Source organism: Desmodus rotundus, chromosome 9 (genome assembly GCF_022682495.2).
Source record: "Desmodus rotundus isolate HL8 chromosome 9, HLdesRot8A.1, whole genome shotgun sequence".
Classification (NCBI taxonomy): Eukaryota; Metazoa; Chordata; class Mammalia; order Chiroptera; family Phyllostomidae; genus Desmodus; species Desmodus rotundus.
The window spans coordinates 15,289,980-15,307,263 of NC_071395.1; the positions used below are offsets into that span (position 1 = coordinate 15,289,980).

The window sequence follows — 17,284 nt, forward strand, 5'->3', positions numbered from 1 at the left end:
CTGATGTTGGAGGTTTTTTTGTGGCTAAGTATATGACTAAATTTTGTCTAGTGGTTTAATATTTAAGATTAAAAATGATAAAATATGCATAAAAAGAAAATTAATCCGGCCATACTAATACTGCCTGCCTTGCCTTCTTTTTGATTTCCTGTGATAAGCAAAACCCGTATTTATTTTCTTTATCATTTTGTTTTGCATTTCCTATAAATAAGCTACATCTGGACTTGTAAAAAGTCTGACCTTCAGTGCAAAAATTGAAAACGTCAGTTTATTATTTCCACCCTAGTTATGTTCCCAGTTGATTTTACCGTACTTTTTAAAAACTGATTTTAGAAAGAGGAAGGGTGGGGGAGAAAGAAACACTGCTTCATTGCGCCTCTTACTGATGCATTCGCTGGCTGTTTCTTGTATGTGCCCTGACCAGGGATTGAACCTGCAGCCTTGACGTATCCAGACAACATTCCAACCAACTGAGCTAGCTGGCCAGGGTCTTCACCATATTTCTTTTTATCTTCACTTGATTTTGTTGCATTTATTAATTTAACATTTATTCCTCCTTTACTCCTTAACTTGGTTGTTTTCCCTTTCCCAACACACAGAAGCTTTACTATCTGATGTAAATAAAGGTGGTAACCGTTCCTCCACCGAGGTGCTCTGTGTCCCTACTGCGCCCACCTACAACAAGATGAGCCCAATAGGACGGCATGCAGACCCATCCCCTGGGCCAGGAAGAGCAATAAATTCCTTAGAGTCGAGGAATTTTACTGGGATATGCTATGTGTGCATCTTTTTCCATCAATCCTACTTGAACTCTATGAGTCCTTTCAATACAAACGAAAACCCTTTTCCAGGGCTCTATCTGAACCTGGCTGGTAAAATGGCTTGAAAAGGCTGGGACGAAAACATGCCCTCCACTTCCTGTCACAATTCTCTCAGCTTCTTGATAAGAGACAAGCTGGGGACCCGGACTGGGGAGGGCAGGGCAGCGAGGCCCTGACTCACCTGTGTGCAGCGAGAGATGTCGGGACAACGTCTGCTGTCGGCCAAAAACTTTCCCACACACGTCGCAGGGGAAGAGCTGGTCATTGAATTTCCAGGACGGCAACCCGTTGCCTGCCTCTAGTACGAGCTTTTCTGTGTCTGGACCAAAACAACAAAACATTGTGAGGAATAAACCAGGCAACATGAACAAATTTCATTTCAGTCAACATTCAGGGTTCAAGCAGAGGTTTCCTTCTGGAGAGCGTGGCTGGTAACTGCAAATAAGTCCCTGGACGCTCTGGTCTTCATGCTCATTTACTGCCTCTAAGAAGGCGGCCCTTGAAAGATGTGGTGTGCTGGCCCAGTCCCCAGTGTATCCTTGCTTTCGTCACTAAAGATCAGCCGACCCAACCCTCTGGTGCAGGCGTGTTAGGCTCATTGTCAGCGGGGGCCACTTCAGCCTTGTGGCTGCCTTCAAAGGGCCGGAATAATTTTAGGACTGTATAAATGTAACAACTCCTCAACTGTTAAGGAGTCAAAATTACATCCAGCCCTTTGAAGGCAACCACGCGGCTGACATGGCCCCCAGTGAAAATGAGTCTGACACCCCCTCTAGGTTGGTAGCACGGTTTGGCACTATGTCCGCTCTACAGTTAGTACTCAGTAAAATTTGCTGAATGGTTGAGTTGCATGTAAAACTTCCATAAATGTAGATTTTGCCACAAGATAGTAAATGAAGAATGCTGAGTCTCAGATTCTGATGCGAAAACAAATGGTTCGATCCCTTGAAAGGAAATATGCTTTCACTGCCCTTTAGGATGAAAAGTTTGACCCTACGTTGAAAAGGGCTGCAAAGTATCTTTCCGGGAAACTTATGTTAGAGACCCAGGGATGACGGGTGCAAGCTGCTGGCTCTGGTCTGAATGTCTGTGCCCCACCCCCACATTCATTAAGTAGTGATCCCAACCCCTAAGGTGACGGTGCCCGGAGGTGGGGCTTCTGGCAAGCGCTTAGGTCCTGAAGGTAGAGCCCCCATGGATGGGTTTAGTGCCCTCATACAAGAAGCCGCGCAGAGCTCCCTCGCTCCTTCCATGTGGGAGTCACAGTGGAAAGTCTGTGACCCAGAAGAGGGCCCTGCCATGCCCACACTGGCACCCTGATCTTAGACACGCGGCCTCCTGCACCGTGAGAAACACGTCTACGTTGCTTTGCTGCAGTAGTGTGAACCGGCTGAAACATTCTTCCGCACACAACTCTCTAAGGCAAAAGCGCACAACCTGCATTTCCCCAACGTCCCATTATATTTGGGACAACGGTGAGTGACCTGTCATCTGTACATGAATTCCTAGCCATGAATGAAAAGAATGGACGTTAACATAGCCTCTGTCACCTTAAAAATATTTTATTTTCTCATCACCATCCATGGGATTACCTTTAATTCTCTTAACCTTGTTTCTTCTCCCTGAACGTCAATGGGTTATATGGACATTCCTTCTATAGTAATACAAGGAGACGGGTGATGGAGAAGGTACCAAAAAGGGGGGAATGCATGCTTCCTCGGGGACAGTTGCCTGGACCACTGAAAGGCCCTTAGGTCTTACTCTGAAGAAGACAGTAGTTTACTGGGTTAGCATCTTTTCCTTTACCCCAGTCAGTTCAGTGACTGTGAGTCTTCTTATAGCACAGCACAGCTTTATGGAGCGGAGACCATGCGGCGAGGATCACGTGGTGGGAAAGCTTTCTCGTAAGATCCAAGCAGATGGCAATTCTCAGACCACCACTCAGAGACAACATTGGAACAAAGAACTTTATTTCCCACAATTTGGTTAAAACTGCTTCCCAAATATAGGCTGCCACCTGTATTTGGTGGCATCAACTGGATCGATTTTCATTTGAATGCAGCCTTGCCAGATAGTATAATCTAAGGGAAGGAGAAACAACTCCAGGTGTGTTTGGGAAGAGGGGTGGGTAGGGCAGTGAGGGAATGATGGTGAAATTGCAACGATGTTTGCTGTGAGGCACCTGCCAGCGATGCCAACCACGATAAGGCGCATTTATTGACTTATCTGTGTTAACTGCCCCCACTGACCTTTGGGCCTCAGAGACAAGCGCCAGTCTTCTTGTTCAAGTTGGAATGTATGACTAAAACCTTCTAAAGGGGAAAGGGCAGAATTATGGAGGAGAGGAGGTGAACAGAGAGGCCATCGACCTGCTGAGGACAAGAACCACTCTGAGACGACTGTCCTTGAGGCCGAGCAGTGGCCTTTCAGCCACGCAGCGGGGAGAGGGCAGTTCAGTGTGTAATCAAAACAGTGCTTCAGAGCAGGATGATAGTAGTAATTATCAGGAGAGGTCAAGGGGGTACAGGGTCTCCCAACACACTCCCAACAAGAATAAATTAACTGAGTCACATACCAAACAAGGAGATGCAATTAAAAATAAAGAAGTCTCTTAATTCTTTCAAGTATTAGTCATGTACTTGAGAAACTGAAGCATCATGAGAAGTCCAATCCCCTCCACTGGCCTTGAGAAACTCTCACAGCCATGAAGACCGGGCTGCAGCGAAGCAGAAAGAACAGCCTGCAGCAGCCAGGCCAGAGCCACCACCTGGCGTCCCTGACTGGTGAGCCACTTCCCTCCCTGCGCCTGGACCCCAAGCCCTGTCCAAGGATCAGCTCCTCTTCCCGCTTGCTGTCTGCATGTTCTGTGACCACCTGTTTTCATTTCGCACACACCGAGGCAACCAGAAGCCATGGGGAGCCTTGTCCCCGTGCGTGAACTTGAAATCACAGCTGGATGAGGCTGGGGGGACGGATGGAGGCTCCGGGGGAGCAGCATGAGTTTGACAAAACAAGGGCTGAAGTCAAAGGCCCACTCCCCTTTTCACAGGGCCAGAAGCAGCTCAGCAGACGCCACAGTCTTCCACACTGCCTGTGGATGGTTCCACCCGAACGCCATGGAAGAAACCTCAGAAACTCTTTTGATTCCTCCCCCTTGGCCTTTCAACACATCCAGCTATTCACCAGAAGCTGTTGATCTTACCTCAGAATCTTTTTGACTCTCTCCTCTCTCTCTGTCTTTCAACACATCCAATCAGCCACCCAAAGCTGTCCGTCTAGTTCTAGAGTGAGATCTGCCTGGGACGGGCACCCAGCAAGGACGGGCTTTTAAATGTCATTGGTCTGCCTTTTTGAAGCAGGGCTGGCCCACACTGTCACTGAGAGCTGCCAGCTGTGACCGCAGGTCCCCTAGAGGCATTCCAGAAAAGAGGAGCACGTTTTTGTCCCCAGTTCTTGATGATTAAAAGTTTTCAAAAATATCTTCAAATATTTCAACTGTGAACCTATTGATGAAGAAATACTTCTAAAAGCTGATACGCAGGCCAGTTCTAATCTCCACACATCAGCCATATTGAGGGTAACCCTACATAGGGAGGCCACTGCGGGGACGGTGGCGAGTGTCCTGTGGGGTGCACAAGTTACAGCCTGGTTCTGAGACACAGGCGCCGTGCTCCATCCCCGCCGTGGTGCACTGAATGGACTGGCCCAGCGACCACCGGGGTCACACACTACAGGTTTAACAAAAAGATACCATCTTTCCATTGTGTGTGTGTGTGTGTCTGTAGACAACAATGTGGAAGCTAATGTGGACATATTTGTAAAGTTTTTCTATTTTTTGGTTTTCAAAATATTTTGGAAACCAAGACAAAAGTTAAAAGGAGGCCAACTGCCTTAACTGAGTCTCAGCTCCAACTGGGATTTTTGCAAAAGCTTCCCAAACATTCTCTCTGCTACTGGCCTCTCTCCACTCCAACAGGCCCTCCACACAGGTCCCAGCATGGTCTTGCTGAGGCACAAATCTGGTCAAGTCTCGTCCTCTATTCCAATGGCTCCCCAAGGCCCAACTCCTTCACACGGCTTCTGGGTCCGTCACCCCCTGGCTTCAGCCACCACCTCACCTTCAGCTCCCATGTCACCTCCCCCCAGCAAAGGCTCTGCAGAGTGAGCTACTCGCCCTTTGGGAACAAAGTAGTTCCTATTGAGCTGTTAATGCTTTTGAATCAACTGCGCCTCCCTCAGAAGGCAGTCCCCACCCGGGCATTTCCATACAGCAAAGTCCGGCTCCTTTTCAAGCCCTATCTCACATTTCACCTTGAAGCTGCCCCGATTTCCCAGGGCAGAATGAGTCATTTTCCCTTCTCTGTCCCAAAGCACTTTTATGACTACTTCTATGGCACCTCTCTACCTATTAAATTATTTGTTTACACAGCGTATGTATTATATATACATCTTTTTAATACAAAGCTCCCCCCCATGGTCCAACACGCAGCAGTGTGCAGTAAATATGCTCTTGGCCCCCATTCCCTACTGGAATGAGATTCATCAGGAAAAAGGGCTCTGAATTACTGATTGGTGTATCCTCAGCATTAGCACGGTGCCTGATACATAGTAGGCGCCTAGTATACAGCTGTTGAATAAATGAATAATTGAATAAAAGGGTCCAAGTGAGGGAGGGAATAAACATTATTCTTATTTTACAGTGGGAAAGACTGAAGCCTGTAAATAGCATTAGGTAAGGTTTATGACCAATTCAGGGCGAAAAATAAGGCTGTTTGCTTCTGAATAGGTGTTTTAACTCAACACAAGAACTGTGATTTAATGATTTTATTAGAGGAAATGTTTACAGTCATGAGCCTGACCCCCAAAGGTTCCATCTCCTCACTTCTTCCTAATAACAAGCCACAGGATTATTCTCTTCAACATAAATCCTCTGGCAGACACTTTATTGGTTAACCCAACAATTATTCTCAGCTTGCCTTCTTCCCTGCTCGTTCCCACTAGAGAGGCAAGATTATCTTCTTATTTTTATGGCTGAGTAATATTCCATTGTGATACACACACACACACACACACACATTTTTTCCTTTGTCCATTCATCCATTGATGGACACTTAGGTTGCTTCTGTGTCTTGGCTGTTGTACATAATGCTGCAATGAACATGGGGGTACGTATATATTTCTGAGTTAGTGTTTTCATTTTCTTTGGATAAATACCATACCCAGACATTTAATTGCTGGACCATGTGGTAATTCTACTTTTAATTTTTTGAGGAAACACCATACTGTTTTCCATAGTGACTATACCAATTTCTATATCAACCAACAGTGCACAAGTGTTCCATTTTCTCCACATCCCCACCGATGCTTGTTATTTCTTATCTTTTTGATAATAGTACTCTAGCAGATGTGCGGTGATATATCATTGTGGCTTTGACTTGCATTTCCCTGATGAGTGATGTTGAGCATCTCTTCATGTGCCTGTTGGCCCATCTCTATGTCTTCTCTGGAAAAATGTCTGTTCATATTTTTTGCCCGTTTTTAATTGGATTTTTTTATTTTTCTTTTTTTGCTCTTGAGTTGTGTAAGTTCTTTTGCTACTTTGGATGTTAGTCCCTTAGCAGATATTTGATTTGCAAATATTTTCCCTTATTCAACAGGTTGGCCTTGCATTTTGTTGGTGGTTTCCTTGCTGTACATTCCTTTCTTTTATAACGCAGTACTTTCCTAAAGCCAGTGCAGGGGGGGATTTACAGTCCTGAGTCCATGAGACAGATTTTACTTTCATGTTATTATTAGTTTTGTACTGTCTGTCACACAAACTGTGAGCCTACTTTGCCTACACAGGCATATTCTCTTATACAGTCTCAGAGGGTTTTGTCTCCTGCTCACATTTTAATTCTCTTCACACTCTTATACTCTGATTCCTGGCTACTTGGGACTCTCTGAATAGGTGTTTTTCTCTCTATTTTTCCACCTGCAGTCTTTGCCTCGGATGCCATTTGGGGATGTTCCTCTTCCTTAAACAGGTTTCTGTTCCAAATGAAGTAACCGGGGTCACAGGAGCAGGCACTCTTACCCCCACTCTGCCGCGGAGAACCCGGAGCAGGATGCAAAGACAGTCGCTCATCCTCGCATTCCCAGCCCACGGCTCTTAGCTCTTCCCATTTATAGTGAACTGAGGCCCCTTGTTCATAAAGATGAGGCTTAATAACCAAGAGACAGTCTTCCAAACTCTGCGCGTTATGACACAGTGATCCAAGGGGACAAGTCTCATTTCATGCACAAGTCTTGGGAAGATGAAATCCATTAAGCATTTCTCCAAATTTTCCATGAAATAAACCCATCTGGTTAGAATTTGGGAGGGAGCTTGACAGACTTGACAGAACATTAGATCAAGTTTTCACGGAATCCAAGTCCTTCATTTCCTTAAGGATGAAACCGAGGCCTAAAATTCCAGGGCTCTTCCCCCTGCCCCAGGGCACCCCACAACTTGTACTGGGTTGAGTAACAGAATCAGGGTTTCCATAGTAACTAAGTCACCATCTTGCCACAAACCTTAGTTCAATGTTCACGCTTTGTCTTGTTCAACATTCCCTTCTTACATATAAGGCAATTGAGGCCCAGAGAACTTAAGACATTGCCTCAGGTAACCTGGCTGGTGAATCTGGGGGAGCAGAGACCAGACCACGGTCTCAGCAAAGCTCTTCCGGGCCCTATGGAACAAATGCCAAAGTCTACAAGAGACAAGGAAGGGGTTTTGCTTCCCCTCCTGTTCCTTGGCTCTGAGTTTAATATTCTTGGTTATAAGTGGACACGTGCAGATTTAGCAACAATTCACAGACACTAGGATTTCTTTCCGTCTCTCTTCTTGAAAGTGTCAGCCTAGAATATTTCCAGCCAGAGAAAAGTTAGAAACTGCAATATGGCAAAAATCAGACTATACAAGGACAAGAGGAAGAGCAACCGAGAGGATCCTAAAAGCCAGTCCCCTCCGAGGTAAACTAGTTCTCACTGAAGAAAGTTACCCTGGACCTTTCCTGGACATTTGGGGAGCTGTTTTTTGGATAGAAATATGAACCAGCAAACAAAAACCCAAACAAAAACAAAAGAACATACAAAAAAACCACAATAACAAAACCCCACCAAACCAAACCAAACCAAACTAAACCAAAAAGACAAAAGGGGCAAAGGGAAGGACTGTAGTTTGCTTCATTTCAATTTGAACATCACTTAGCCCCCGAGTGCTGTATCGTTTGGCTTTGTCGCTGCGTTTCGCTGTGTGAGAAGATCCCTGTATCTCCTGCCAAAACAATCCTCTCAAAGAACCATCTCGCAACCTGACTTTGGCAAGAGAAGTGCAGAGAGAGAAGGCTTTATTTGGTTAAAGCCGTAAGTGAAATATGGGCCAAAATGTGACCTCAGCGCATAAATAACTGTCCAGATTGACTAAATCCGCATCGGCTGCTCATTGAGGAAGAGGCCTTGGGGCCGTGTGGGTTTTCCACTGTGACAGATGGTATGTGGATCGTCTCTTTCTTTCACCAAGGCATATCACAACAGAAATCCTGAAACCCGCTGCATTTCGAGTCAGTACCCTGCGTAGTTTAAAACCTGCCAGGCCAGTTCCAGGCAGAGCATGTGATTTTCGGGTTAGACCCTGTCCCTCCTGGCTCTGTCTCCTGGTTTCGTGGGCTTGCTGGCAGGGCCTCTGCTGGAAACCAGCTGCAGCCTTCTGCGCACTGCTGGTGAACTGAGTCAGCTGTGGTCCAGGACTCTTCGGGGGCTAGTGGCTTTGCTCCGGTGCCTGTAAGGATACAGTTAGCTGTATCCTTAATTATTTTTTTCTGTTCAGGGGTCACCAACTTAGGGTAACTTAGAGGATCCTAAGGGATCTCTTATTAAATTCCTTATGACCACCTCTCTGTAGGTCTTGGTGTAACCACAGTCCATTAAAGACCATTTCGAACACTCCCCTAAAGTACGGGATTTTCTGTCGGTCTAGACGCCAATTCAAAGGACAGCCGAGATAGCAGAATTTAGCAATAGTTTTTGTCAATCTGTGCGCAATTAAAAACACTGGGTGGAGATTCTTAGACACAAAAAGAGTTCACAGCCTTGATCTTCTTTGGGCTCCTTTCAAACTTTGATGCTTAACAACCTTGGCAAAGTTCACGCATAGGTCCTGGGAAGATGAAACCCATCAAGCATTTCTCCAGAATTTTTCACAAAATAAACGCATCTGGTAGAATTTGGGAGGGAGCTCTACTGACTCTACTTGACAGAACGTTAGATCAAGTCGAAGACTCAGATTTCTTGGAACCCAATTCCTTCTTCTCTATGAGAACGAGACTGGGGCATAAGAGCCCAGAACCTCTGTCACCCCAGTGCACCCCACAACGTACTGCACACAGGGTTGGGGAACAGATTCAAGGTTTCCAGTGACTCAGCCTTCAGTCTGCTCCAAACCTTAGTATTTCAGGGAGGAGCCTTAAGGCTCCTCTTGTTAAGTACTCTCTTCTTACATAAGGAAACTGGGGCCCAGAGAACCGAAGTATTTGTCCCACTGTCTCCTTCAAGCTCCTCTCAGCCATGAGAAGTCAATGCCAAAGTCTACAACCAAACAGGTTTGTGGAACTGGTCCTTGGTAAACATCCTGGGATCAACCCAGAAAAGTTGGACAACGTTGTTTTTTGCTTAGTGCTGGGCAACAGCCTCAAGGAATCCTTACTGATTGGCTTATAATCTTTTAAAGTGGTGAAGAACCATAGAAGTTTTCTACATCTGATTTTATACATAGGTCATCTAAAATTAATGGAAGAAAACCTGCATTCCTATAGAAAATGGCTAGGACCGGGTACCCCCAATTCTGGTGCGGCTGATTACACAGAACTTGAGAACTTCAGGGAACTTCTCTCAGCATCCAAACACAGGGCACCAGGGAATCCGGGGTTGATTGACATCTGTCACCTCTATGTAACTTAACCTTAAAAAAATCCATTGGGCCACTGGGATGGGGCTTCTACATTTTTTCTCTACTTGTGGTTCTAAGATCAGTGGACCCTCAACAAATGCATCATGGAAATCATGACAGCTGAGCTAAAGAGCAGCCTAATTTTACAGTGCCACAGAGAAGTAAACCGACAGTGTCGGATCGGGAGGCATCGCTAAAGGGCTTGGTGACTCTCCTGCCACTTACGTAGATCAACGATAACGGTAAGACTTAACGTCTTAGCAAACGCCCTCAGAAGGTTCCAATGTTGAGGACATTTATAAATCTTTGCTACAAAATCATCAGGCTTGGGAACGGTACTTCTTGTGGCTTTGTGGCAGATGCAACTGGTGGTTTACTCAGTATCCAACAGAGATACAATTATATTTTTTTAGGGTGGCAACGTGCCCAGTTAAAAACATGCACACGTCTTTCTAGCTCCCACTGTTATTCAGGGCTAGCAATGAAACACAGCTCTGGCCAATGAGGTACAGGTGGATGCTCTTACAGAGTCTGGGACACACCCCCTCCTCCCACTTCCTGGAAAAAAAAAAAGGGCAGTTTTGAATAAAGGCCCTTCCACCTGGGCTCTTCTTCCTCCCATGTCTGGAGATGAAGCAGCCCCCTTTCAACCACGAAGATGAAGTTCATCTGATAAGGACGGCAGAGCAAAATTAGCAGGAGGCTGGGTCCTCCCCCTGCACCAGCCCTATACTGCCTCTGTCCGAACTCCTTATTACGTGGAAAACAAAACAAACAAAACAAAACGGATCCCCATTTGGTTCTGTCGCTATGGGTGAGCTAAACGTAATTCTAGCAGATAAAGGCTTAAAGTGTATAACCAGGCTCACCCTGTTTTGGCAGTTTATCTCCATTAAAAACAATAGCTGAGTTGGTTAAGAGTATATTAAGGGGATAATGCATAATTAAAACAATAGCTTATGCTTATGGAGGATTTACCATTTGCACGGCATCGCACTATACAGTTTACACATATTGTATTTAACCTTATAACAGCACTATGCGTTCGATAATATTATCACCACTTCCATTTTACACACACACACACACACACACACCACACAGTTACAGCCTCAGGGAGGTTGAACAATGGACTCAAGGTTATCCAGCCGGTGACAGCCTATCCCAGACCTAAGTCTATCTGGCTCCAAAGCCTTAACTAATCATTATGTTACACTATTATACTATGAAATCAAAAAAGAAACTCTGAGAGTTCTCATTTATTTCCCCAGAGACAAATTTCTCTGTTATAGTCTTGATTTGTTCTACCCTAAATTTCCCAGTACTCACCAGCCGCAAACAGGAAGATCTATGATCACATACATTTAAAGTGGGCTTTACTGGGGCAACCCAAATGCTTCTCCCGGACCTAGCTGGTGAGCGAATGGTGGAACCTGGAGATTCTGCCTCATTCCTGGTGCCCGATCCCTCTGGTCTTCTTTCTAAGGTCTTACTTTGGGGGGCTGCTGCATATCAAAAGCCTGAGCACCAATTATGCACATTTTAATTACAAAAGTGCGTTCAGGTTAGCTTTTGCTTGGTCCACAACCCGATCCTACATTGACTATTCTTTCGACTTTTCCCAGTGAAGACGAAGGGCAGGCATTCAAGTGTGGAGCTGCCCCATGGCTGTATTAAAGTGATGGGAGATCTTTAAATCCAAAAGAGGTTTCTTCTACAAATTATTATAAAGTATGCACACACATGATATCACCTTGAGGGAAAACATTTTACCATTCACCGGGCAAGTAAGAGACTTACCTCCTTCTCCCTTGTTTATTGCTGAACTAGGTGCTCAGTATACACAGCGTCCACCAGAAGTAAGGCCTGCTTGAGTGTGGTTGGTAGGGTAATAATATGGGGGTAATAATGTATAGTTTTAACTCGAACATTTCACCTAAAATGTCATATGGTATGTTTGAGTGTGATATTGTTATGTTACAGAATTCCATGCTTATGATTTTGTCATAAAAGAAGGGGCACTATTTGTGCCAGACACTGTATTTATGGAATAAATGAGGAAGTAAATAAACTAAAAGAAAATAGCAAATCACCACTGCTAGAGAATTTAAACTTTAAACATGAAAATTCAGACTGCCTAAAATACTAAAATTTTAATGTCCATTTACTCCTAAAGTTATATGATGTGCTATGGATCGTGCTTATAAAGTATTTTAAAAATATTTAATGTTTCTTTTCAAATTCAAGTCAGTCATTTCCAAACATTCAAGTAAGACCCTGAGGCTTCTGATGTTTTCTCCACTAAGATTGAAATTCACTGGTATGCTCAATTATTCTATCCTCCTTTTTCAGGAACAAGCCTTGATCTTATCATCCAGCCCTTTAAAGGTTTCTAAATTTCCTTAAGGCCCTTATCAGCTCCCGGACACTGCCATATGCTTGTGTGACTACATCCAGTTTCAAATGTTCAGTCTTCTCCTCTCTGCTGCTCATCTATTGGATTCTGCACTAACAGAAACTTTAGCTCTTCTATTTTGCCTTTCTGTTGACCTTGGGTTTTAGCACATTATAAAATTTATGTTAGTTGAAGGCATATTTAACATTGTAAGGCAACGCTGATCATAAATATTTTTCTCCTTGACCCAGCAATACTGTCTATTTGATTAAGCAGAGTTGTATGTTTTTATAGGTGGAGACTTTCTCTTTATTGGTTGGTTTAATTATTTTTCCCCAGGCAGGGATCAGAGGCTTGGGACTGGGAAATTCCCTGCCAACTCGTAGAGGAGGGAAGGGATTGCTATTATTTTCCTCTGAAGGTGTGGCAGAACGATGGGCAGCACTGGTCATTTGTTACCAATAGTGGTAAGTAACACAGTTGGCAAATATGTTATTATTAAATACAATAGGCTATCTCCATCGTTCAAATATCATGTACTTTTTTTAATGGGGGCGAAAGCTTGGATTTCAATGTACCTGAAAGAGAAGTTACACGTAGGACTAAGCTAAGATTTACTTAGACTCATTTTGTTCGAGGCACTGTGCGAAGGCTAAGCCCTTTATTTATATTATTTCATTTAATCCTCACAACAACACGCCAAGGCTGGTCTCACTGTTACTCTCATTTGTAGATGGGGGAACTCAAAGGTCAGAGCGATGGAGGAATTAAGCCAGCCTCACACAGCTGGTAAGGTCGGAGCTGACCTGAACCCAGGGTCTGCCCCCGGAAGAGGAAGCGCTCCAAGGCTTCCCTCACGTGGCACTAACTCCGGTGTGTCCATGGGCTGTCACCCCTCTCTGGGAAGCACCTTTGATCTCTGTGTCGAAGTAGAAGAAGGCTGGTAGCTGCTGGCTTTGGGATTTTTATAGGTTGATGACCTTCATCTGGACTGAGTCCTAAGGAGGCTAAGGTCATGCCTTTAATTTTTTTCTTTCCTAGATGGCAATTGCCACTGCATTTTATGACCTCAGATGATAACACAGGGCAGCACAGAGGTAGGTTTGCAGAATTTATTCTTGCATTATTACTTATTGTATTAATTTTCCACATGAGCAACTGTAAACCCACTTTTGCCCCATCCTGTACAACCTTATTAGCTGCCTTGAACAAAAAATATCCTTGTTGAAGAACAGAATAGAGTCAACAGTGTAAAAGGTTTAATGTGAACTTCATATTACTCCAAACACATATTGTATCAAGAAGGGGTCTGAAACACTGAACTTGCATATAAAAGTTAGGACGTTACTACTATCAATATAACTAAATAAAAATCTAAACCACTTCTATTTAATCATTTAAGGATCGAAAGAGTCAGAAATGGATTTTCAGCTCGCAAATCAGAAATGCAAATATCCGTCAGTCTAAAGATATGCTAATAAACAGGTAATCTCAGCGACACAACTCTGAAGTAGTTGAACAAAAGGAGAAAACCAGGAAGAAGAAAGCATCTTTCTTCCATTTCAAATCGAAAAAAAAATCAAATAAATTAAATATTAAAATATCAATGCAATATTTTGGTTACAAACCAAACTCTAGAAAAAGCAAATAACAGGTTCAGGAATATGGAGGCACTATTTACCCAACAGTGGAAATGCAATGCATTCTAGTTGCCTGCTCTGTATTACCATAGGTTGTATGTATGTACTTTTTTGATATGTTCTGATTTCATTGTCTTTGAAAGCATCTCTTTCTATCCGCTCGCTTTACATAGATCTTAAATAAAATAGACAGTAAATATTTGTTGATTTGATTACATTTTCGCTAATTACAGGCAAAGGAGAGAGAAAACATGCGTGGATATACACTGTATGTAGATACATGCAAATCCCACACAAATGGACAAGGCCTATTGGTCCTAGCCTGCCCTCGTTGCACCACTTCCTACCCCATAATAGAAAGTCACCACCTCTAACTTTGATGATGGAGGTGCAGTGTTCTTTGGAGACTTCATCTCAGCAGAATCTGTGACTTACCTTCTGTGAACTGGGGAGAAGGCACATTATTGCTTCTAATTTATAGAGAGCCTGAGCTATGGGTCAGCTAAGTGCTTGCCCAAAGCCGTACAGTCAAACCCAGACTCGGAGTGAACTAGTCTTCGCTCAGCACTCTCTTCACCTCACCACCCCACCCCCGCCCCATGCTGAAGATCAGGGTCTTAATCACACTACATACCAAAGGCTTTGCATAACTAGTAAGTTTTCAAATCATACACTGTATTACAGGACATGTACTACAGTGGAGAACAGATGTCACCATGAGAATCATATTTTCTGCTATTTCTCAATTTTGGCATGTGGACATTTGTACCCTTAATGTTGCATGAGCAAAGATTTTTGCATTTAATATTAACATGGGAATTCACAAATGCTCCATTTGGAGTGCTGCCACATTTGGATTTTGACAGCGCATGGCTGGCTGCCTTCTCACGGTGTACATTGGCCTTGAGGTCCTGGTGGCGTCTTCTGAGGTGGGAGGTGGTCATATTCTAAGCTTACAGGAAATGCTGTCAGGTGAAACTCCTGGAGATATCTACATTTCTCATGTAAAAAGCAGGCACATACTCAACACTGGTTAAGGCTAATGGAAAAGATCTATACTTGTCAAGACCCAACTCACAAGAGTTATTTCTACTGTTAAGGAAACCAGTAACATCCACGGCAGGAGACAGCACTGAGTAACGCCAGATACCAACTCCCAGTCTGGCAGGTAGCCATGGGTAGAAAGTGAGTTTCCAAAGGCAGGGCTTTCAAAGGGACTAGCACACCCGTTTCTTTTCCCAAGTGAAGGTTTAACCAAAATCGTGAACTATGATGCCTGGTGGAGGTCTAGTTACCACAGATGCCTGTCCGCTAGGTACGCGGAGCATCTGTGTCGTCCCTCACTGCATTATTTATATGTCGTGTTAGCGCACTATTGAGGCACCACGAAAATCACAAGTACACCCTTTTAACCCAGTCATTTCTGCCACACGTAACGATGGGGAAGAGCTAAGCCACGACTTGGTTAGGTTTGTGTATATGGAGCAACGGGAATATTTGAAAAAAGGGAAGCAGAAATGTCATTTTTCAGTTGTCATTTTCTTTGCTGGGCTTGCTCAGCTAGAACAGGGTGTCTTAGGCCAATGGCTCCTCAACTGAGGCTTCTAATTTCCCTTTGAGTTTAATTTGGAGCCAGTCAGCTAATAACTCATATAAAAATGCACAAGAGAGAGCTGTGTTGAGTCTGGGCACCCATGTTTGGCCGAGCAGTGAAATGATTATGTTGCTAAGTGGCCTACTGAATGCAATAATGAGCTCCACCGCGACTCCACGGAACCTCTTCGCTGGGCCGCAGGGCCCGCCCTATCAAAAGGACGAAACCATCTGATTCCCCAGGGTACAGAAACTTGCCATCTGCAACTATGGAGGGAAGAGACTTCATTTCCCCATTTCAAGTATCAGCTTGAAAGGAGGTTCTTGATTCTTTCAAGGGGAGGGTTGATTAAGAATAAGTGTTCCAAAAATATAGATATACGCAGACATTTTTTCACTCGTCTGCATGTATGCTATCTCTGGAAAGATGCCCATGAAACTGGTGATACTGTTTGAGTGGAGGGGTAGAGGGAGGGAGGTGGTGAGGTGGCAAGAGCAGGGAGCAGTGACCCGGGGGTGGAGAAGGGTGGGAGGGACACCTGATTTCATCACTAGCAAAGCAAATTTCTAACATGATAACGAATATTCGGTATCATCTCTCCACTTACCCTATTAATACCTGTGCAGGGAATAGGCAACAGCACCAATAATAAAATTCACCAAGAGCTAATGATGCACCAGTTGTGTTAAAGACCTGACACAAATTACATCATTGGCTCTTCCTAACTACCTATGTAGCAGGTGCTGTTCCCTTTTTACAGATCTGAACCGAACCACACACACTGACTGCGGGTGCACACCCTCGGGTGTCCTCTCCAGGGTTGTGTGAAGTCAGAGACAAGGTCAAAGGCACTGTTACGTAATTCTGGGACTCCATTTGCAATAATTATTAATCAACAGAATCCTGGTTTAATATCCCAAAACAAAAATTAGAGGTCTTGGAGAGTCTGCCACAAACAAATCATATCTCAAGAGTGTGAGCTTTAAGTCAGTGTGAGTTCCTCTGTGTTACACAAGAGATGCTGTGGAACAAAGTACAGATCTGGCTCCTAAAGGTAAACTATTTCCAAAACCTTCACACTGACCTTTACAAACACTCTCTCTATGGCTTTTCTACAGTAATAGCCAGAGGGTTATCTTTGTATCAAGTTACACCCGTTCACCTGGTTACTCAGGAGTCTTATGCTTGGTTCAAGTTGGCCAAGGAGAGGCCTGTGAAGTCCTTGAACTTGAAGAGATTATTCATAGTCATCCCCCCCCCCCCCAAATGGTGCCTTCCAGGAAAAGGCTCTGCCCCTTTTCCTTCGGGGCCTGGGGCTTGTCTGTCAATGTAAGGCTGCCAGCCCCCGTCCTCAAGGGCTCCTTCTCTGCCTTTCTGTTTCCTGTATTCACTGATTTTTAAAAAGAAACAGAGTGGAATTTTACTTTTCTGTTTGGAGGAACGAACACTCAAAAACCTACTTTTCAAAGTCCTAAATAATTTAAAGCATTATATTGTAATACGCTGTTTTAAGAAATCAAATCTTCTGTAGAAATGGAAATTCTCATTTTACTGTTGTTAAACCCACATGCCCTCTAAGTGCTTACAATTTTAACCACTCTAGGAAATATTCTGTCGCAGGCCAGTCTAAATAATTTTCATTTCCATATGATTGTGTGAAATTGTTTTCTTTATCATTTTCTGTTGATAAAATAAGAATTACTATAATGGATCAGCATCATTCTCCCTCACTGAATTTAAGATTAAGTGGACGTAGAATCATCCTATTAAATTTTCTGTTGTAAGAACCAAAGGGCATTTGAGGAGAAAATCAAGACCAAGGTTTGTATGCTGCGGTATGGCTGACCCCATTAACTCACAACA

At 44.0% G+C, this 17,284-nt stretch overlaps 1 protein-coding gene across 4 annotated transcripts in view; it reads right to left on the bottom strand.

Annotated features, from left to right (window-relative positions):
• ZNF827 (zinc finger protein 827) overlaps positions 1-17,284 on the bottom strand; it is a 155,819-nt gene that overhangs the window by 15,445 nt on the left and 123,090 nt on the right. For all 4 annotated transcript variants that reach the window (XM_045202338.3, XM_071219154.1, XM_071219155.1 and 1 more), the window contains exon 9: positions 1,003-1,140. In XM_045202338.3, the coding sequence (XP_045058273.2) occupies positions 1,003-1,140 (138 nt within the window). The remainder of the gene's footprint in view (positions 1-1,002; positions 1,141-17,284) is intronic.